The sequence below is a fragment of the Caenorhabditis briggsae genome, assembly GCF_000004555.2.
Source record: "Caenorhabditis briggsae complete genome, chrI, whole genome shotgun sequence".
In the NCBI taxonomy this organism is placed as follows: Eukaryota; Metazoa; Nematoda; class Chromadorea; order Rhabditida; family Rhabditidae; genus Caenorhabditis; species Caenorhabditis briggsae.
The window spans coordinates 10,226,313-10,248,896 of NC_013489.2; the positions used below are offsets into that span (position 1 = coordinate 10,226,313).

The following is a 22,584-nucleotide window of genomic DNA, read 5'->3' on the forward strand; positions in this document are numbered from 1 at the left end:
TAATAAGTGGTCAATTAACAAAATTTTCCTTTTTTGAGTTCTTTCGCAGTATATTGTTCCTAAAAATTATCTATTTTTTATTTCCTTTATTCTTCAATAGCCAACCTCCCAATTTCGACGATAGTGCATTTTCGAGAACCTAAAAAAGTTCTCGAAGAATCCATCGGCGATCTCTGCGTCTTCATTTTTATCTGACAAGGTCATTTCGTCTCCTTATCGCAGATTCTTTTTTTCGAAATGCCCACCGACGTTTTTCGTAGACAATTAAAATTTCGCTTATCAGTTTTGCAGGTAGTAGTTTTAGAGAGATAGGATCATGGTTTTTTGAACTGATCGCGATGAAAGTCGGTTAATATTTCAAAATGTCGTTGACAGACTTTTTTCTAATTAAAAAATTCTGAATCAAGATCTCAACAATTTTGAATCTTGAGATCTCTCCAATGGGGCCACTTTGTATGGCACCTGACTCCAAAGTTCCATCTGAAATCGTTTTTCAATTCTAGGAGCCAAATGACCTGCTACACGACATCACGCCATTCCCCAAAGTCTCATTATTCTGTGATTCTTGTCTTATCTCACTCATTATATCATCATGATCTTGTTATCAGTCGACACGAGAATAAAAAGGAATAGTTAAAAGAAATCGGGCATATATGGGAGAGGAGGAAACAAAATCTTGTAAAAAAGGAGTAGTACATTTCCATAAAAAAAAGGTTGTGGTTGGTGCATGGAGAAGATCAGAAGGAGAAGAATGAGAGAATCAGCAAAAAATAGAAAACTCAACAAAAGATAAAAAACCAAATAAATTAATTTCAATTACTAGAAGAATTAGAAGGCGTATCGAGTGCGGATGTCTTCCAGTTTCTTTGAGATCTGAAATTTATTTTTTTTTCTTGAAATTGTTCAATTGTCGAGACTAGATCAATAATTGGAAAACGCTGATGAATCAAGATATGACGAATTCTTGTTTCAATTCGTTCTAGAATCTTCGGATCTAATCTGCCGGGATCATACCTCGCTGACAGTTTTTCCCAATTCCTCGGCCACTTCTTTTTGCTTCGATAACTCCATCAAACTGAACTGTTCACAGATGTCTCCGTCGATGACGCTCTGAAGGAAAATATCTTGAAGAAGGGGAACTTATGATCACTAGTTTTTGATTATTGTGTCTATTACCAAAAATTTGCATTTTCTAATTATAAATTCACCGATTGAACAACCAACTAACCTTGCATGGTGCATAATAAGACCTGTAGGAGAGATGATCACGACCACAAAGCGGTGGATATTCACTACGAACATGCATTTCCAGATTGGTAAAGAAGTCCACTTCCTGAAAAATTCCAGATTAAAAATTTACTAAAAAGAAAACGCCAACTTACATCTTTGGACATAAACGAAACAAGACATCCGATAGCTCCACCGATTGTCGTGTAAACCAATGCTTCATTGGCTCCTGGCATCAACGACGTCTTTTGGAGACTCGTGATTGTGTCTCCAATGAAGAAATTAGCAACGAGTTCAACCTTTTGAGAAGCTCCATTCAGCCATCCACGATCCCACACACTCTTCGATACCGTTGGATCGTCTTGAACGTCTTCGTTGACTCGCTCCGGCAGGCGAACGACTGATAGATTTCCAAATTTATCAGCGATGGCTACAGTATGATAGTCGAGCACACAGACGCAGGAGACGTAGCGAGGAGTCGTGTCATCGGCGAAGACAACCAGTTGATTATCCTGACGATTTGTAAATCATAGGAACGCCAAATGAAGGACTCCGCGTCACTTCGAAACCGTTGTAATGCAGGCGAATGGATAAATTTCAGACTACATTAACAATTTTTGGGTTCTCAAATAAGCTCTTTCTTGTAAAACACATCCTGAAAATCGGAAAAGTTCAAAATTTGATATTCTTGAAAGAAGAAAAATTCTCGAATTTTTCGATTTCCGGAATGTGTTCCATCAGAAAAAGCATATTTAAAAACCCTAAAATTGTTGCTGTAGTCTGAATTTATCCATTCCCCTGTATTACCACAGTTTCGGAATGACTAGCTTCGAAGTGACACGGAGCTAAATGAAGAAAACCTGTATTAGGAGGGCACTTATGTTTGAGCTCAATTATCTCGATTCCTGACAAAGATACAAAAAATTTGTCAATTGATAAATTGTTCGTCATAGTATCAAAAAAATTTAATCAGTTGACAACTTCTTCATATCTCTGGCAGGAATCGAGATAAATGGCTCAAAGATCAAAGTTAGGGGAGCCCTTCTATTGCAGGTTTTACGATGTTTTAAAACTCACTCCTTTGCGGTATCTCAAAAAGTGAACAGATTCCTGGCTATCCGAGACGATTATACGCTGTCCAGTTGACTGAATATTGACAATATTCACTGGGAAGTTCTGCAAAATTATAATTATTTTGAAATGTTATCTCCCATCTCCCAAGTCATTTTTCTCCCGAAAAATTGCTATAAATCCAATTTTCCCTCTATCCCGATAGAGTGCCACCCTCTCCTCCCGATTACGCTTCCTTTAGTTCCGGTTCGTTCTTCCCATTCATCATTTTACCTACTTTCCCGTGTTTCCCCCTGGGGAGGTCCATTTCAAATGGGCGGGCGGGAAGGGACCGACCTTACCCGGTAAACATAAAAAACTGGAGCATCTCAAATTTCAGCGTCTTTTTGTATTTTGTATTATCTAGGGGGTGCTTCCTGGAGCACAAAAATGTCCGTTCCAGAGAAGAAGAAAACAATTTGGGGCTCTAGAAACTATTAGAAAATTTTAGATTCCCTCCTCTTCATGTTGTATTGTCTAGAATGCCTATGCCAAAGAAACATCCAAAATTTTCCTAGAAGACAACGAAAAATGGGCCGGAAGACGTCGACGTCTTCTTCTTCGTATGTCCTGTCTCCTGCAATTTCAAACATTTCTCCTTTCTATTCTTTTTTTCGTCGAATTGTGCTCTTTTTCTTCTGAACAATTAAACTTTTAGTTCCCTCGCTTTTTATGCTCCTAGTCTCACCTAGAAGAAAGTTTAGTTAATTTTTCAGTTTTCTTAGGATTCAAAGATTCTGAAAAACCTTAAAAAGACAAAGAAGGAGAAGACGAAGAGGTTGAAAACGTGAAAATGAGAAGAAGAAGAAGAAGAAGACGTCTTTAACAATAAAGGTAGTTATATGTTTTTCTTCTTCTTCTTTTTTGAAGAAAGACGAAGAGGACCCTCTTCTTCTACTTCAAATCTTATCCTCTTCATTCAAAAACAACTTCTACTTTAAGCGGCGACGAATAATGCCTTCTTTGTTCGATTTTCATTCAATTTAACGCCTTCTGAAGGCTTCTCTGAAGCCTTCAGATGAAAAGAGCACATGTGATTAGTCAGAAGAATTTTCTTTTCCTTGAAAAATATAGATCCCCGGAGAACTCTCTTCTCCAAAGTATTCTCATTACTCTGATTCCCTTTTTTAAATAATTCACGGTCACCTGCGACTACCACTAGTAGGCGACCAATCGAACCTGAACATTGAGCACTCAAAAAACACGACGTCTTCTTCGTGGTTCGCGAATGAATGCAAATCAAATTGGCGGTACTACTGAGATCTCTCTAAAAATAAAATATTCCGATTCTTGTTTTTTTATTCGGTTTTCCGGTCGAATAACTTATTTTTAGCGGAGGAGAGGAGGAGGGAGGCTTCATGGGATGAAGAAAAGATGAGAGAATGGAACAGCTGGAATAGGCTGGATCAAGAAATAACAATTTCATATGCAAATTCTGCCGTTTTCAAGGCACAGAACGAACTCGTCGTGAGCAATGCTCGAAAGAACGATTTTTGAGAATCCTAGTCTACCGTAAAACCTGTCAAGTTTGAGCTCAGTTATCTCGACTCCAATGCGAAACATAAAAAATGTGTCAACTGATAAAATTTTGGTGATATTATGATAAACAATTTATCAGTTGACAACTTTTTTATAACTTGGACAGGAACCGAGATAAATTGGCTCAAAGTTGAAAGTTTTAAATTCCAAGCCAAAATTCAGCCGCGTCGCGCGGCGCAACGCGCCCAAGAACACTGAGGATTCAAATTTGCATGTACCCTGTTGCAACCCCGTGGGGGGTCCTCCTACAGGAGCCTAATTCAAGACAAGAATACCTTCTCTCCGTTTTTCCCAAACAACAAAGAATTCCATTTCTTCTCACAACTTTTTGAACCCATATTATCAACTGAAAAATTCCCTATGACCCCTATCTTTGCTGGAAAAAGTGGAAATACATCGCAGTTTCCCTACTGTAGGTCTACTGTAGGTCAGCTTTTCTACAATACGTTATAGTCTAATTTTTATGTGTATATTTTTGAGCACCCTGTTGAGTCCCTGGCTCCTTTTTCTGGGGAAAACCATGACAAAAGGATGTCAAAATAACAAATTGCGTCAAAAAAGTTTCTGAGAACCCAAGTCCCCTTTCTCATCCTGAATCAGTATTAGGAATCGTAGTTTTACAAACAAACATCATGTTTTTCATACTGAAAATTTCAGTCTAATCGACCCTCTCATACCAATCCAGCTAATTCTTCTAAAAGCCTGCTTCAATTCAATCCAATCCAATCAGCTTAGAAGGAGGTGAGCCCCCTTGTGATGATTCCTAGAGATAGAATCCACATGTTTTCAGCGGCAACATACCTATTTCCAAAATACATCTCTCTTTGCCATTGAAAAAAACATGACGCGGCCCTTCAACCACCTCGAACTTTTCAATATACTTCCGACTCTACTACCACCAGCAGACCGTCGGGGGATATTTTGATGGGGGGATAAATAGAAAAAGAGCAAATAGATTCCGAATCTAGTTTATCCCTGTCATTTCTAGTAGTAGTTGTATTTCCAAACATTTCTTATTTTGACTCAACAACTTTCTGAGTCCGTCCCTCTCAGAGAGGGGCTCTCTCCAGAACCAGAAGAATATCAATCCGGAACTATTTTCCTTTCATTAGAAGAAGAGTTTATTGTCCTCAAAAACTACTTCAACTCTATTGTTCTTCATTTATTCACTTAATAAGTGCAATCTTGAATTGAGTGGGGGATGAGATTAAAAGAGATTAAAATCAGACCAGCTAGACAAAACAAATCCCCTCTGTATTCAATTGATTTAGAGTCTGGAAATGTGAGGTGGTCTGGCAATAGGTAATAAACCAAAATAGATTGGAGATTAGAAATCAAAAAGGAAATCAGGCTGATTTAATCAGCTGCTGCTGCCAAGTAGGTAGGAAAGTAGAAACATTTTTTGATTGGTTTCAAGTACTTCCTCGTTTGGAGTAGAAATCAAAGATCCTTATTAGCTGGATCTGCTTAGAACTGCTAGAGTAGAGATTTATTTATCAAACGGTTTAGTTAGTCTAAACTGATGATTCGGATTTAGTAGGTCTCGTTGATTTCTGATTTTAAAGGTGTTTTTCTAAGTCGATTCAACTACCTTATTTCCTCTAAAAAGTGCCCATCCAACCCGTCAATTTTAAGCTCAATTATCTCGATGCCTGTAAAAGATATAACGAATTTGTCAACTGATAAAATATTGATCATAATACCAGAAATGTTTTATCTGCTAACAAATTGTTGATATCTTTTACAGGAATCGAGATAATTAAGCTCATAATTGACGGTTCGGGGTTGCTTCTTTTAGAGGAAATACGGTAGTTTACACCAAGTTCCCCTATCAATTTCGAGCATCGAAACTTCTGTATCCGAGTGTTTCCCAAGCGATGTTCGGTCAGTTGTCAAAAAATCTGACTTTTTTCTCGCTCGCCGCAAACACAAAAATCAGGTTGTAACAATAACCCACAAATCATCAAAACCCAAAGATCCTCCCGTCTCCTTCCTGCTCTTGTTAACAAGTCAGTGGACTGAACACTCTCAGAAAGTAACTGTGAACCTTTTGTTTTCTTCTAGACCACCACCGCAAAAACATCTTCCGTTCCATCAAACAGCACGTGTGGCTGTGGCCTCTGGGGGTCCGGGGGAACACACAAAGAGACCTCTTTTTCCTATTTTTTTTCATTTTCTTCATTAAACCAAGCCTCTGTGTGTAAAGGAAGCGAACTGAAAATGGGTGGAGAAAAACACGGAGCAAGAGGGGAGCTGGCTGAAAAATGATGAGTTAAGGACCCTCCCAGTTAATCGTCTGTTTTTTTCCAGTCGAATTTTTCGGGTCTTCCAGTTTTTTTGTTATAAAAGCAAACCATTGGACATTCTTCTAACAAGGACATCCGCCCGGACACCAACTGCCGGTCGATGCAAATTCGATAAGTTGTGTTCGTCTCCTCCGGAAAGTTTTTTTTTCCCTCAAAGCTGACAAAAACAATTGAATTTCGTTTTCGAAGACGAAAAATCGAATTTCCTTCGAATTTCCCAAAGATATTCACACAGAGATTTCACACTTTCTCGGTGATTCCTTAGGAACCATTTCCTGATCTTTGCTATTTTCAGTGAAATCAAATTTCGCAAAAAGGAGTAGCTAGCTTAACAGTGACGTAGCTTATAAGGTTTCCTAGCAATGAAAAATCCCTCTTTTGAAAAAAAAACCCATCACATCATTTCCAGCGGCCGGAGCAACAGCAACAGCGATAAATGAATATTCCTAATCAAGAGAATTATAATATGAAAAAGGATATATAATAGCCCATATAGAAAATGTGTTTATGTATATAACTGGTATCACAGTCGCCAGAATTCTCTCGAGAGTGAATTATATAAGCAAACACAATTAAATTTTCGTATGTGTGGATTTGTTTTGCGTCATTCATTCGCCTTCCGTTTTGGATGTGTAAGACCAGAGTAAAACCAAAATGAGTTGTCCTTGTGTACAAAATACCGAAAAAAAGAAGCCCACGCCGTCTAGACTTCATATTGTGAAGCTCAGAATTTGGAGGTGGAGTGACCGTTTTTTCGATTTTTTACATCATTTTTAGCTAACTTTTAGCTTGGGTTAGGCCGTTTTGAGCTCATTTGAAGCACTTACAGATACATTTTGGGTTAGTTTTAACGAATTTTAGACTGCTTTGGACCATTTGACGTAATTTTGGGCTATTTTATATCATTTCAGGGGTCATTTGAAACTCATTTAGGACAATTTAAAAAACATTTTTAGGTGATTCTGGACCCTTCTTAGGTCAATTCTAGGGCGATGCTTGAAGGTAATTTTGGGCTAGTTTAGCTTATTCTTGGACCCCATTTTTGAACTATTTCGGAACATTTTCCACGAATTTACATATGATTTTGGATCATTTCCAGCTTAATTTCATCACTTTTAGAATAATTTTTGGGTCATTTTAAACGAATTTTAGGCTATTTTGGACCAATTTTAGTGAATTGTAAGCCGTTTTGGACACTTTGCTTATTTTTCGGGGCTTCTTTTTGGACTATTCTGAACTTAATTTCAACACTTTTAGGATCATTTCTGGATTATTTCTTCCAACTTTTTCTCGATGATCTCTGTGTCATTTTATCCAAATAATAATAATAGTTTCAACGAACCAAGATCCCTCTATTCCGGTCCGCACCACCTCGGTCGGACCCTGCTGTCCCAGTTTTCTTCTTACGCTTCACCGCCCATTTTCTCTCCTTTTCGCACCTCCCTCCCACCCACTTATGGAATATGATATGAGCAACAAAAAGAGAATAAGCTGTGTCCATCCAGAAAGACAACGATCTCAACCAAAAACATTTCAGAAGGGGTAACTGGAATCAGGGGAACCCACTTTTCTGTGAACTTTGGTGAACCAGAAAAAATTTTTTTCTTCATCTATCCTCTGAGAATCATAAACCAAAATATTCAGTGTGTCTCTCAATCTAGTAAGACAGCTGAAAAATCGAGTAACCAGAGACATCATCTATAAATACCCCCTCCGTAAGACTATAATGATCGATTCGACTAGTTTTTTTTCGAAAGTGGTGGAGATGAAAATATATGAAACTTTTCGAAAAAGAAGTCCTCGAATTTAAGAACGTTTCCAGCAGATATGTCCGGACGGACTTTTTGGAGAAACGGAATCCAGATATCTCTGGTTTCCAGAGAGTTCATTCGTATCAACCTGATCTATGTCAAAAAGACACATTCAGAGTTTGAAATTCAGACTCGGAGTAGCTGTAACCTATTCAGAATAGATTTTTTGATGCTTCTCAGCACAAAAATTTGGGTAGATGATCAATTTATTCATGACCTCATCAATCCATGTCAAAAAACATCGAAAAAATTGGTTGATGGAACCTTTAGAGCACATCTCTCTCATTTGAAACTTTTCATTTTTTCTGCTCACATCACTTTGCTCTCAAAGAACTAAAAGTCGAAAACTTAGTGCTGGTAATCCGGTTAGTGTGCGGAAGTACTTCTTCATCTTTTTCTACTTGAGATGTTTAAGATCTGGATAAGATACTAAAAATAGGAAATGCGAAGGTCAGAAATAGACTTCTTAACTTTTCTCAGCTAAGGAAGTGAGCAATCTATAAGTTAGTAGGATTCCAACAACTGTGATGAAGAATGAAAATAGAATAAGAAGATGAAACGTCATTGAATTCAAGATTCTGAATTCATTCTGAATTCAACCGTTTCCAATTGAATTGCTCCAGGGATCAGCAAGAGTCAGAATAGATATGAGTCAGGTATTCGAAGGCACGTCATACAAGTTCTCAAAATATTTTTTGTATTGTGTAAACAATAGACAGCCAGAAAGTGCTGCTCCAAATACAAATCCGTCCCTGAGGAGTCTAGATTTCCAGATTTAGCGTTTGCAGTTTCAATTCCCCATGAATCAAACCACTTGATCATCATTTTATCAGTTCAGATAATCCCCAGTGATAATTACTACTGTACACACACCCAATTGCCGCCGTTTCTCAAGTTGATTTAATCATTGAGACTCCCTTTCTTATATTTCCTTTTCATTTCGTTATTATTTTTCAAAAACTCTTCTTTCCAGAAAAATACGGAATGAGGAAATGAAAATGTTAAGAAAAGAGAAGAGGTGGGAAAAGTAGGAGTGAAAAACTTTTTTCCCGAGAAATTCCATTGTTTTTTTACTACTCCGTCGTTCCGTTCTAATCCACACCTATCCATAATTTTCCTCTTCTCCGTCGTCCCGTTGTTTTTCCATTCCTTCAGAATATTTTTAGCCTTCTGAATGCCTTCTTTCTTCAAGAACATCTTAGTTTTTGTTCAATTGGCACAAGAAGAAGAAGAAGAAGACTGTCAACAAGCAAATCCCCTCTCTTGGAAAACAGACACAAAAAACTAAACATTTCCATCATTTCCAAATCCTACCAAAAGATTTAAGAGGAGCCCCCAAAAAAGAGAGGTTCATCGATCAGAACCAGAACCTTGCCATCTATTATAAAAACGATGTATCCGTCGTTATTTAAAAAAAAGAAGAAGGAGACTAATTCGAAATTCTGGTGGTACGTATGTGTGTGTATTTGAATGTAATGAACCGAAAGAGAGATAGCTAACAGACACCTTTTCGTGGGCTGGGCTGCTGAAAAGTTCTCCGGACCTTCTCATATTTCACAAAGAGAGAGGCTAGAGGTCAGCTGTTAGTGAGAAACAGAGACACTTTGAAACTTTCTCTCTGAAACGGAAACAAAACGGAAACGTGTGATTGTTCACAATTTTCAACACCGATTCTTTGGCTTCTTTCTTAAGATTCTTGAAGAAATCTATTTCCACCTAGATATTCTATTCCAGTCCAAATTCGATTCGAAACGTCACCATGGCACGTCAAACTATGATACTATGATAGATTGAATCAATCTAAATAGTTATAGATTCGCTTATAGGTTTCTTTCTAATCTTCAACCTCTCTCGCGAGATTTGAGCAGTATTTAGGAGCAAAAAAATGTCTCCTTTTCTTTCTTTCCCCTGTCATTATCTCCTCCCATTTTAAGGTCTGAAGGCTGTCGTTGCTTTTTTTTTTATGTGCTCTGCCACGTCATCATGCCCTTTTAGGCCGTGATTTGTATGTAAATTGGTCGTTAGGGCATTCCGGATACAATAGAATGTTGACTGGCATTTTTTTGACCGAGAAGAGTTTCAGTTTCGAATATTTGGAATTTTTGAGCTGTGCTCCTCGAGTTAATTTGATCCATCTTGCATACTGACTCATTTAAGAAGAATGAAAAACTGAGCAATTTGCGTCGAACGCCCCCTTATAGTGCATGTCCGTCGTTTTGTTGTTCTATAACTTCAAGAACAAAGAAGACAAATTGAAATTATTTGGAGCCAGTCGAAAACCACCGAAACGCCTCCTCCCTCGTCGTCTTGGACTCCGCCCACTTTTTATTCTGGCGCTGATCCGGTGCGGTGCTCCGTGAGCAACAGCGCCTCTCTTTCCTTTCCTCATTCTCCAAATGTATAAAAATGCTAACACTGAAGATTAGCTAACCATATAGAGATTTTCTTATCTCTTTATATTCTTTCCCTATTTTCCGTATATACATCACTTTTATCTATAAAAAGCGTCCATACATTAGTTCGTGTCTGTTCTGCCTCAATTCCTTCTTTCAATAAGACTCTGAAATTGAACATTATTAGAATCAATTCGGGTCTAGTCTGGTGAGGAGTACTGTAGTCCTTTCAGATATTTGAATGAAGCAATTATCTCCAGCTACACAGATCACTCAAAAACATGTAATTTTCGGAATCGAAAAGTTCAATTTCAAAAATTTTTGAAAGACATTTTCCCTGTTTTCTCCCTAATCTTTTTATTCGCTAGAGTCTCTCTAGAGCTGGATCTTCGTGTCAAGACCCGAAATGGTCACCACTGAATAATTTTGCCTTTTCCGTTCGTTTTCACTTTTTTTCCCATAGAGCTGCTAAAAGAGGACGGACGGCAGACCGGGATTGGAGGAAAACAATAACAAAAAAAAACTTGAGAGCAAGTGTCTCAAAACAAAAAAAAAGCACGATGGTGGCAACCATGTCGAATCGTTTTGTGTCTGTGTGTAGCTATGACGTGGTCTCAGGTCTTGTGAGCTCTTTGGGTGATTTTCAGCATTTCCGGATCCTCATGGAACATTCGAGAAGGAAAAAAAACTTCAATTTAGCAAGAATGATGTGCTTGTTTGGTGATTTCTTTCATGCGACAAGGCATTCTAGAATTTTTTTGGGAACCTTTCCAGAAATCAGAGGGTTACTGTAGTTCAATTTTCAAGAAATCTGACTTTTCTAGTCCTCGTCGAACTCAGTAGATCTTCAATTCCCAATTCCCAAAAAAACCCATATTCGGGAAACTGACTCACCGAGGGAGAATTCGTAAATATTTCCGGAGGAATCTCTCCAGAGGTGATAAATATTTTGGTACGTTCCTTCGTGTCCAGATCCACCCCCAAATATCATATATTTTTCCTTCTCTGTTCCTCTCTCTCTCTCACTCTCTATCTCTCTATTTTTTCTTTTCTAGAGTTAAGAGCAAAACGAATACTAGAAGGCTGCTGTGGTGGCTCCTCTATGTCTGTTTGTGTGTGCCCCTGTCTGATGGCTCTTTTGCTCTCTCGCGACATCTTCAGATTTGTTTCCTTCTCTTCTTTTTTGCTCCTTCGTGTGTCCATCCCCACCCATCTACTACAACTTTTCGGGCGGTCCTTCTTCCCTTCATCGTTCACTTTTTCATTGACACGTCATTTTGGAGCCGTCGTTTCTTCGTATTCAACGGCGACAAAGGAAGAGAGGGAGGAGATGGGCGGGGCTTTATATAAATTAATTAAAAACCCACACATTCCATATATGGTGGGTATAAATAATAGGTCCTTTTCTTTTCATCGTTTCTCCTCCCCTCTTCAGGTACATTTTTCATTTTATTTTCCTCCTTTTTCAACAAGATAAATGACGTCGTCATCATTCTTGTGTACGCCGCCCCGAGAATCTTAATTTCCCGTTCGAAGTGTGCCCTCCGGGTGAATTCGTTACCCCATTTTCAGCAATTTTTCTTTACTTTCAGCCTCCTCCACACTTCAAACAAATCTTTTCTTTTTCTGTTTCTTCTCGATCAAAAATTCCATGATTCTTAAAGAATTTTTTTCCTACAGATCGTTACCATCCTCAATTCATATGGAATGAAAATATTGGAAGTGTGAAGAATCAGAAGAAGAGAAATGGAATGGGTACGACAAAAGTTGAACGGACAGTTTATAGAAGCGGACGAAGGAGATTATGGAGATAGCAACTACAACACAACGACTACAATAGGATTCACCCCAATCATTGGTTGGTGTCCTTCCCCAACGTCTTCTGATTTCTTCCTTATTTTCAGAAGACAGCCCAAACTGCTCGTTCTACGAATGGTCTCGAAACCCTTCACATGCCCAATTCTTTCGAATATTCTCCATCATTTCCGTTCTGACCGTTCTCGTCGTCGTCGTCGTTCTTGGAAATGCACTTGTGATAGCTGCGGTGCTTCTAAGACGACGTCTTCGATCAGCAACGGGTCTTCTGATTCTAAGTCTGGCACTTGCTGATCTGCTTGTCGGTACAGTAATCTTGCCGTTCAGTATAGCTAACGAGGTGTTGGACCAGTATTGGATCTTTGGAGAGACATGGTGTACGATTTGGTTGACATTGGATATTTGGATGTGTACAGCATCCATTTACAATTTGGTGGCGATTTCAATCGATCGGTAAGTTTTTCTTTTTCTGGATATTGAAAAAAAAAACCTTTGGATTTTTAGATATATCGCTATAATCAAACCATTGAACTATCCAATGCTGGTCACCAAATTCCGAGCTCGATGCACTGTGGCAATCGTCTGGATCGGAAGTTTCCTAATTTGCTCTCCAAGCTTCTTCTTGGCAAGCTCAATTAAAGACAAGGAAACTCCGTGTAGATGTACTCCTGCAAATGCTGGAAGAGTCTACGTCGTCTTCTCCGCTTCCAGCAGTTTCTACATTCCGATGATCATCGTCGTCTTCGTTTATTTCCGGATCTATGTGGCGGCTCGTGCGGCCACCAAGTCAATATATTCCGGAATGATGAGTGTAACAGCTGCGGCGAATAAGAAGCAGAATCCGAAGAACTATCTTCTGAATCATCCGGACGTGATTAACAAGGATTCGCTGCCGATGCTCCGTGTACATCGAGGATCGTCCGTGGTCGCTCAAATTACACCAAACAAGCCGTATAAGTGAGTTTCCTCCTCCTTTTTATCCGTCTCATAAACAATTTATAATTAGGGGTATATATGAGTCGGCGGTAAATTTAGAGGAAAAGAAGAGAGCAAAGCTTATTAATTATAGCACAACATGATCTTCATCTCCTTTTTCAGCGCAAGCCGCCAAAACGGAAATTCCATCGACGCCACCGCCGCCACCACAAACGGAGCATCACAGATTACTGCCGCCGCAGCTGCGAAGGCGAGAAAATATGCGAATGATTCGGCGAAAACATTGGTGAATCGAGGAGCTGTCGTCGGAGCAGCACAACAAGGAGCTGGTGCCGGAACAAGGCATAAAAGGAATGGAAGGAGTAGTGAGAGTTCAGTGGATTCATTGAATGGGTACGTCTTGAACTAGAGCCAACTAGACTTTATCCTAGATTTATTAGGAAATCTTTTGGGTTTTCAGCACGAATTCCTACTCGGCCACACCTCATAAATCCGGAAACGAGGAGCTCGGATCACTGATCGAAAACTCGCGGAGCAGTTCCACTGACTCAACCGACAAAACCGAACCGTTGACAAATCAAACCGATGACAACTTCTCAATGACCAACAATAACAACAATGGATATGAAAAGGAAACATGTGATGAGTCGTTGTTAGGTGAATCAAAGAAGAAATCAAAGAGTTTGGCATCAAAATTCAATCATCTAATGCGTCGTGGAATGCATAAGAAACGGACTGCAGGAGCGTACGAGAAACGGCTTTCGCTAGAGATCAAAGCAGCTAAAACCGTGGCTATTGTCACAGGATGCTTCATTTTTTGCTGGCTCGGGTTTGCGCTAGTTTATGGTTTGGAAATCAAGCTAGACGATGTAGCCTGGAGTATTGTCTTCTGGTTGGGCTATCTGAATTCCGCGTTGAATCCAGTGATCTACACAGTTTTCAATCGCGAATTCCGGACTTGTTTCAAGCGTCTTCTCACTTGCCATCACTTGAATCATCCTACACATAAGGTGAGTTTCTTTAACTTATTGAAATTTTGGCTCAACTCAAAACTCTTTACAGTACACCAACAACAATTCCTATAACTCCACTGCGATTCGTTCAACCAACGCCGTCAACCGTGTGCCTCAAACAAGTCTCTACAACTACACTCAAACTCAAAATTCGGAGAAAAGTTCAACGGCAGCGGTAACTTTTAACACTCCAACCAATTGATAGTTCTATGTACTTATTCTCTTCCATGTGTCTTTTCATCAATGATTTCATGTTCTTCCCATCCCATCCTTTCCCCAATTCTCTCATATTCTTCCGGTGAATTCTCTTTTTCTGTCCATTCGAATCACACAAAACAGGGTACTTTTGATGTTATACTTTTCCAATTTTTTACCATATTAGTTTTCAATGAATTTTCTTGCTATTTTAAGTCTTGTTTAAGACCAAAATTCGATTTTCACTCCAAAAATTAATTCATGCGGAAAACGAAATATGTAGAGAGCAGTATGTGACATATCGGAGGAAAAAAAGACCCGGAACTTGTTTAAATTTACACACATGCCCCTAGCAGAGACCAAGAAGTGAAATTTCTTCGAGTGGAAGAAATTAATTTGGAGTTTGATTGATATTTGTACATAGATTCCAGGAAAAAGAGACCTCGGTTACCATTCGGGGCGAAATTTTCAGCTGTCTTTTTCTAAATAGCTGAAACTAATACGATTCGGGAAGGGAAGAGGAAGAAGAAGCTCACAGACACTTGAGACTAAATATTAATACAACGCACTTGAGAGGGTGGGGATTTGTTTTTTTTTTGTTCCAGAGCGACAGCAAGGAGAAAAGTCAGGAAGATTTTCGATTTTGGGGGATTTTTAAGATACCTTTTTTGTCTTAACACAAAACATTTCAATTCATGAAGCCCTATATTTAGTATTCTAGTTTCAGAAAATGTGATATTCTCTAACTTTTGATCTTTGCTAAATCCCAATAAAAACTTATATGACACGACCTTTAGTCGGTCGCGGAAGTGATGAACTAAAAACTGATAATCCTCGCCCTCCTTCTCTTATTCTTTTTTTCTTCTTTTTTAGACTTCCTTCTGAATCCCCGACGTCGACTTCGACCTCATCTGTGTGTCATCCCTTTTTCCCCGCCGCGACTAATCAAATCGCTATTTTTGCACATGCTCCCCCCACCACAAGATTTTTTTTCAATTTTTCTCAGATCCCTTTACTGGAAAGAAAGAGATATGAGGGGTAAGAATTCCAAAGAAATTACAACTCACCTTATTTTCACACTTGGCCAACAACTTCTTCTGTCCAATGTCATACATTCTCAGGAATTTTCCGAATCCGACAAGAGCCATTCCTCGGAAATCGTGAATCGCGCCGACTGGCTGAAGAATTGGAATTTAAATAAAAGAGAAAATAGGGGTTTAGTAAGACACATTTTTGATATCTTGCATAGGAAGTGAGATAATTGAGCTCAAACTTGAGGACCCTTCTACTACAGGTTTTATGGTATTTTCCAAAAATTATATCTATAAAACCTACCAATGGGGTCTCGGTTCTGTGCAGAAAATCGAATCGATCACCGTTTGGAGACAGATGGAAAGTGTATACACATCCTCTAACCGGTCGATAGTTGGAATCAGATGGTTCCACTTCGCTTGAGTTCAGAATTTCATTGACTCCACATCCCACGAGAACCATAACTGCATCTGGATGCTTTGAGAATTGAACAAGAGCTAAGCACTTGGCGTTTTCGTTTTGTGGCAATTCAAAGTGCGAGTGTTTCTCTCCGGTAGTAGCTGATACCAAACTGATTGCTGACGCCCATTTTCCGTATCCAGCTCTCGGTGCTCCGAATACTCGTTCATCCAATTTTCGTTCGCGAAGGTTTGTAGCAATTTCTCTGGCCAGTGCAGCCTCGGTTTCATCTGATGCCATTTCTTCGACGTCCTAAAATTCATTGATTGGGAACAACCCTCTCCTTCAAAAATTACCTGAGCCATCTGATTTCTCTTCAATCCTTTTGTAACTTCTGTGTATGCAGCATGATCGGTTTCAATCACAACCAGACAAGGCATCGTTGGGTGAACAGCAATCCGACGTGGTGTCATTTTGTGTTCGAAAGATTGTACATTGAATGCGACTCCAAGTTTCTCAGCGGCAATGATTCTGAGAGTGCTTGCTGAGATGGCGACGACTCCTTCAGCGCACTGATTTGAGCAGAAGCTAGCAGCGTATTCCAGATTGGCGTAGCTCAATGGAGTAAGATGGAAACGACGTTGGAAATGATAGAGAAGCCAAGAGCGAGAAGAGGTGCAGAGGATCTGAATTAGTTACAACTTAAAACTTTGACAGAAACTGAAAAGCAATACTCACAGCTGATCTTCCCTGAACCTGAACTTTGAACAGCTTCACGGTCGAGTTCCAAGATACCGCGTACGAGTGTCCATGATGGCTCCGGTGACGTTGTCCACAGTGTTACGGAAAAGGCAACCATTCTGAAAAAAATATTTTATGAAATTTATTTCTTCCGGCGTTAGCAAAAATATACAAACCTGTAAACCAATATTAAGATGAACCGAAGCTACACCTTTACCATCTTCATTCGGCGTATCAATAAGAAGAATGGATTCTGGAGGACATGGAAGATTCTGTGTACTCAATGGCATCAGCATGTCATTCGGATCGAGGGAAATGATTCTGACTGCGTTATCAACCGTTCCGAGAGCCAGGAAACGAGAATTCAGTTCTCCTTCGGAAATCTCACTGAATGTCATGCAAGCAATGTCAGCGTTGAAGAGCTTTCTTTCAGTGAATTCGTTGAGAGTTCCATTCAAATCCAATTCGAAGTAGACCAGTTCTCCTCCACTTAACGCGACAGCGACTTGTCGTCGATTCACAGCACACTTGACGATTTGACGACGTGGTGGAGCTTTCCATTCGTTGATACGCTTATCTGCGCGGATATGACGGATGCCTTCAGAGTAGATTTGTACGAGAGAATCATCTCCAATCATAGAGCACCCGATTGTAGGGGTAGTTGGCAAGAAGCCGGAATCTGATGCTTCTTCGACAGTATCTCCAATGGTAAGAGTCAGTGTGGCGTTGACGAAAGACACAACGATGTATGAATCGTATTGATCTGAAAGACTTCTTATTGTTTCAGAAATATTTTCAGTCATTGCATTTTTTTATATTCGAAATAAAAGTTTTATTTATTTCTTTTGATTTTGAAACTCTGAGATTCTAGAATTCGAAGATTTCAAAGTTCTGAAACTACCGTAAAGTCTGTAATATTATGCTTGTCTGAGAAAAAAAAGGTTAGAGAGTATTTTTTGCAGTCTGAATACGGTAGCGATATCGAAGAGGAGAGCCTAAATAGCACACATAAGGTGGAGACACAGACACTTTTTCTCTGCGTCTCAACCTTTTTTTTCTCAGACAAGGATAATAGAACCACTGTCAAGTTTGAGCTCAATTATCTACAAAAATTTGTCAACTGATAAAATGTTCATGATATTATAATAAACAATTTATCAGTTGACAACTTTTATATATCTTCAACAGGAACCGAAAAAAATTGGCTCAAAGTTAAAATTTTTAGGGACCCTTCTATTACAGTTAACTGCACTAACCTTCGATATTCTTTTTCACTGTCCATACGGCATTCGGGTTTCCTGGCAAGTCTGAAACCGCCATTTCTGAAATTTCGAGACCATTTCGCAAAACTTTCATATGAGAACGAGCGCCACGACCAACGAGTGTGAATAATTGAGCTGCATCTTCACGAGCAATATCACCAATCACAGCATCTGTGAGTGGACTCAAACTGTCCATGGAATCGATTGGAATCAGAGATCTTAGCTCATGTGGCTCAAAGAAAGCGGCATCGTTCTCTCCGAAACCCATGGCTGAAGAGAATTCATCGTCTCCTCCTTCTCCAAGACTTGCAATTTGATAGAGCTCACTGGAAAGATAAAGCTTTGACTGATTTTTTGATAAGAATTGATACTAACTGATTTCCAAACTCTGCAGCGACGAACAAGAAACCAGCTTTCAAAATACACAGAGCGTTCGCTGGAGGTACTGTATCAAAGTACTTCAGTTTCATTTCCGTCACCAAATCTTCGTCAGTTTCGAGAGTCACTTTGAAAATATCTCCGTTTTCTGCTTGTATCAAGAAGAAGAACATATTCTTGGTTTTGTGAGTGGCTGTGGCGATGATGAGCATTGTGCGATCAGCGTCGTCGAGCTCGTTCTGAATGAAGATTTTCAATACCGTAAAACCTATAATAGAAGGGCCCCTAACTTTTAAATTTGAGCTAATTAATCTCGGGCCAACTGATAAATGGTTTCTTATAATATCCCAAACATTTTATCAATTGACACCTCCGATATCTTTCATAAGAGCCAAGAAAAGTTGGCTCAAGCTTGGCATTACAGGGGCCCTTCTATTAGAGGTTTTACGATAACTCAAATAACTCACTCTTCTTCTTGGAATCGGACATCTGATGTCTGGCTGATCACCAAGATTCTTGTAGACAATATAGTTCTCACAGCACACAATGACACCGGACGGTCCTTCGTTACCACCTGGAACTGCGATAAGCAAGTTTCCTGGATCTGTGAGGGGTTCTGCGTACTTGCGAACGACATGATTCAGACCGAGATCCAATTCGTAGAACGTGAGAGTTTGTTGAGTTCGTTTCGCAGCCTCTCCAGTAGGATCATTGTCAGCGTCCTCATAGTCGAACTCCAGACAAGCAAACGTTGGATTCTCAAACCCAACGTCGATTCCCACCATAGCATAGCACAGAGTATGTTGTTTATGAGCTTCTAATGGAGAAGAGATCGTCAAATGTGCTTCGGCATCTCTGTTCATAATATACACAAGCTTCTGTCTTTCTACAGCGCCAATCATCAGAGCACGTCCACGTGGATCTCCAGCCAGGTAGTGACCTGGAACAATGCGTCGGCATCCTGTTTTCCCAAACGTTTCCTGAAAGAGTTGGATGAAATTTAGTTAGAAAATTTTGAAAAGAAAACCTGATGTAGTCTCTCAAAGCATGTTTTCTCAGGATTGTATTGTAGAATCACAATTCTTCCCGAGTCGGATCCAACGGCAATAAAGTCGCGAGTTCCAGCTGTGAGGCGGAAAGCGAGAAGTGAACGGACGATCCGAATATGTCTTGATGGCACATGACCTAAAATACAGAAAATTAGAAATGTTTTTTCAATTAAGAAGTATCGTAATTTTCAGTTTTAATTCGTTCAACAACATAAAAATTTTTACCTTTATTTTTCCAGTTACTGTGTCAAGTTGTAGCAGCTCGAGTGCCGATCCTCGTCCCACAACAATTTCCTGCTAACATTGGGATTAGTCTTTACATTTTTTCGCCAATTTTTCAACTTACTTGTGATTTGGGAAGTCCTGAAAAATTACCCTGAATGGCCTGGTTGATAGCCGTTTGGCCTTGCAGCGTTAAATTGTATAAATGCATTGTTCAGGCCTGAAAATTGATTTATTCTAGGACAGAACATAAATGTAACGAAACAGATATGAAAGAGATGTTTATTAAAAAATTATTTTCAAAAAAAATCATTCCAAACAATTTTTTAGATCCAATCCTCAATAATCCGAAAGCAGAGCCGTTTGAAAAAGGGGAGGAGCATGTAGTGCAACGGCGTGCGCAGAGTTTCGCAACTCTGCGGCGCACTTCACCGATATGTCGAATTATTTTTAAAGGTACTCTCTGGTAAAATCAAACTGGCAGATGCTTCATTTTACAGTAAGAGTAACAAAAAAAACGAGATCTCAGGGGGGGGGGGGAGCATTGATAAAGTATTAACAGGCAATGATTATGAACTACTCTAAAGTTATAATAGACCAGTTACATAGATTAGAGTGAGAAAAATACGGGAAATCAACTAAGCAAAAGTATCATAAAAAAGAGGAAACAAGGGAAACACAACATTTTACATATTTTGGGATGGTGGGAGAGTTGAGTTTTCCCTTTTCGAAGTCGTGAATTTCTGGAGAATCGCCTCCAGCCGCATGCGTGGTTCTACACTGTCCAGCAGATGTTTCAGATCGTCATCCATTCTCATATTTACAAGCGAATCTGTTGGAGCCCTCTGAAAACGTTGAATCATGAAACTATCACTGATAATCAACAAACCAGCCATTCGGTGTTAAACCATGTGAAATACTCGGCGAATGCCATCATAAAAATTCCGCAGTCCACACCGTTCTTTTGTCTTGGTAGATTTTGACATACTATTTTTCTACAAAATTTATAACTTGGCATACATTATCAGTACTTCACGAATATACTTGACACGACACGCCCTAAGCTCCTCTCCATTTGCAGCAGCAGCCATTTGTAGCCAAACTCGGATCGAATCAAATGCTTCTTCATGTGCTTTGGCGAGATCTGGGCTAGAGTAAACCTTTATTTGAGATTTTGTGAATAATTACCCGAATCTGCGGCTATGACAAAGACTGTCCATAATAATTATGCGACATTCGCTCCCTTCTTCGAACTGTGCATACTCAGCTATCTGAGCGGATAGCGACTTTTGTTTTCTGTTATTGTTATCGTCGACTTCGTTAGATGCTCTACGACGTATAACTGCTCCTGATGGATTGTGAACCAGGATAAGAAACCTAAACAAGAACCTGTATGGATTATTCAAGGAATTCTCACTCACCAATGTTTCGGCTTTCTAATATGACAGGGAATCACGAGAACTTCTTTTCGCAACAGAGTACCTGGCTTCCCTCTTTGAAATAAGTTATTGTAGTGGGTTCCGAGCTAGAAAAAAAAAATAAATCGCTTGGTTACCTAATAAATTATCTTAACAAACCTCTGACTGCCTGGGTTGAACATCTCTGAAATGATAACGAAGACGTGTTTGAAGTTTATCGTAAAAGAATGTGTTAAACACATGAAAGCGACTTCGTCTGAAAATTACTAGTAGACCGACATTGTTGATAGCACAATATAAACCAACGTATTGTCGTCGTATAGCTTATCCCACAGAAAGTGACACAAGTAGAATTCGATGACAGTATCGTTGAGAAGTGTTCGGTCCTCATTACTGCCGTTCCATTCGGTTCGAAACAGAGGCGGTATTGTGAACGATTTACCCTTATAGAAGATGTTAAAAGGATCGAGTCGCTGAAATAGAAATTGATTTTTAGAGTAAAAGATTCTTTACTTTAACTTTAAATGTGGGAGGTGGTGTTTCACACAAATGATCAGCATTCACTGTAACCGACGATATATTCGAATCCTCTCTAGCAATAGCTGGCTTCTCGCCTCGTTTCGCTTCCCCTGGTTTCATCGGAGCTTCGGTAGGCGCGATATTATTTGACATGTCCTCGTTTACGACTTCTATATGTTCCCTACGTGGCGCTTCTACTTCGAAATCTTCTTGAGACGACGTTTCTATAGCCGAATTAGAAAAGCGGAGTTCCACACGATGATTTGATTGGATTCCACTTGCGACAGAAACAATTTCAGCAGCATTCTCAACGTCGACTGGCTTGAATAGTTTCGCGGCTTTTACCAGTCTCTGGTAAACATCCAAAGCATAGCTCTTATAAATTTTCTGGTGTTCTAGAGGTAGTTTCTTCGCTCTCTTGAAATCTAGTAACATCTGTTGTGAACTTCCGATACTCTCTTCCGTTTCCCATGTTCGTTCTGCTACAGTGGAATTCGACCAGTGCACCTGAAAATCATATCGCATATTAAAACAGAAAAAACCACTGATTTACCAGAAATGCATATTTCGAATGCCGCTGTTTGGAGGTCAAAACGCATTTCGGCAGGAATTTGGCTTTCGAATTCAAAGCGTCTTCGATCAAGCGTTCAAATTTGGCAAAGTCGATAATGGCTTCAACATCGAATCTACTCATTACTGGAATGTCTGGGAGTCAAATTCGGTTCAAAAAGCAGAGAAGAACGCCGAAAAACGGGAAAACAGCGTGCCCAGACAAAAAATCCGAGATTTTTTGGAAATCGCTGCGAAACCCATTCACTACCGTAATCTCTGAGAGCATTTTCTTTAAACTGCGCCTTTAATTTTCACAATTTTTATTATTATGCTTGTCTGAGAAAAAAAAGGTTAAAGGTGGTGTACGGTGAAATTTTATTGCATCAAAATGTGCAGAAATGCATGTAGATTCCCATAAAAATAAAGAAAAAATTCAAAAAAATTCCTTCATCGAGAAAAACGCATCGAAAAATACGCTGGAAGCCCTTAGGGACGAGGTTTTTTCTAGGCCGCCCGGTGAGTAAAAGCGCGCGAATTCAAATTTTTAAAATTTTTTCGCTCGTTTTCACTTTTTTTTCGGTTTTTTCAAGAGTTTTCCAGGTTTTTGTCAATTTTTCTTCCAGATATATCGGAAAATTTGAAAAAACAGTGAAAACGAGCGAAAAAA

At 39.4% G+C, this 22,584-nt stretch overlaps 3 protein-coding genes across 3 annotated transcripts; 1 reads left to right on the forward strand and 2 right to left on the reverse strand.

Annotated features, from left to right (window-relative positions):
- Window positions 1-828: 828 nt before the first annotated feature.
- On the reverse strand, window positions 829-19,639 carry Cbr-teg-4 (the record flags this gene model as incomplete). The annotated part of the gene is given in 18 exon segments (XM_002640195.1): window positions 829-873; window positions 1,015-1,110; window positions 1,229-1,333; window positions 1,383-1,739; window positions 2,305-2,403; window positions 15,413-15,523; window positions 15,681-16,088; window positions 16,133-16,462; window positions 16,515-16,550; window positions 16,553-16,636; window positions 16,694-17,280; window positions 17,774-18,105; window positions 18,155-18,396; window positions 18,625-19,137; window positions 19,185-19,313; window positions 19,316-19,342; window positions 19,432-19,500; window positions 19,553-19,639. Coding segments are annotated over 18 exon segments (3,657 nt in total).
- Cbr-ser-3 lies at window positions 12,133-14,352 on the forward strand (the record flags this gene model as incomplete). The annotated part of the gene is made up of 6 exons (XM_002640196.1): window positions 12,133-12,244; window positions 12,291-12,654; window positions 12,706-13,158; window positions 13,300-13,530; window positions 13,598-14,147; window positions 14,200-14,352. 6 exons carry the CDS (start codon window positions 12,133-12,135, stop codon window positions 14,350-14,352), a joined length of 1,863 nt encoding a protein of 620 aa, XP_002640242.1.
- A 475-nt stretch (window positions 19,640-20,114) lies between the features above and the next one.
- Window positions 20,115-21,890, reverse strand: CBG25370 (the record flags this gene model as incomplete). Its single annotated transcript, XM_045241084.1, has 8 exons — window positions 20,115-20,273; window positions 20,318-20,396; window positions 20,449-20,577; window positions 20,617-20,805; window positions 20,850-20,953; window positions 21,006-21,102; window positions 21,153-21,319; window positions 21,360-21,890. 8 exons carry the CDS (start codon window positions 21,888-21,890, stop codon window positions 20,115-20,117), a joined length of 1,455 nt encoding a protein of 484 aa, XP_045099325.1.
- Between the last annotated feature and the right edge of the window lie 694 nt (window positions 21,891-22,584).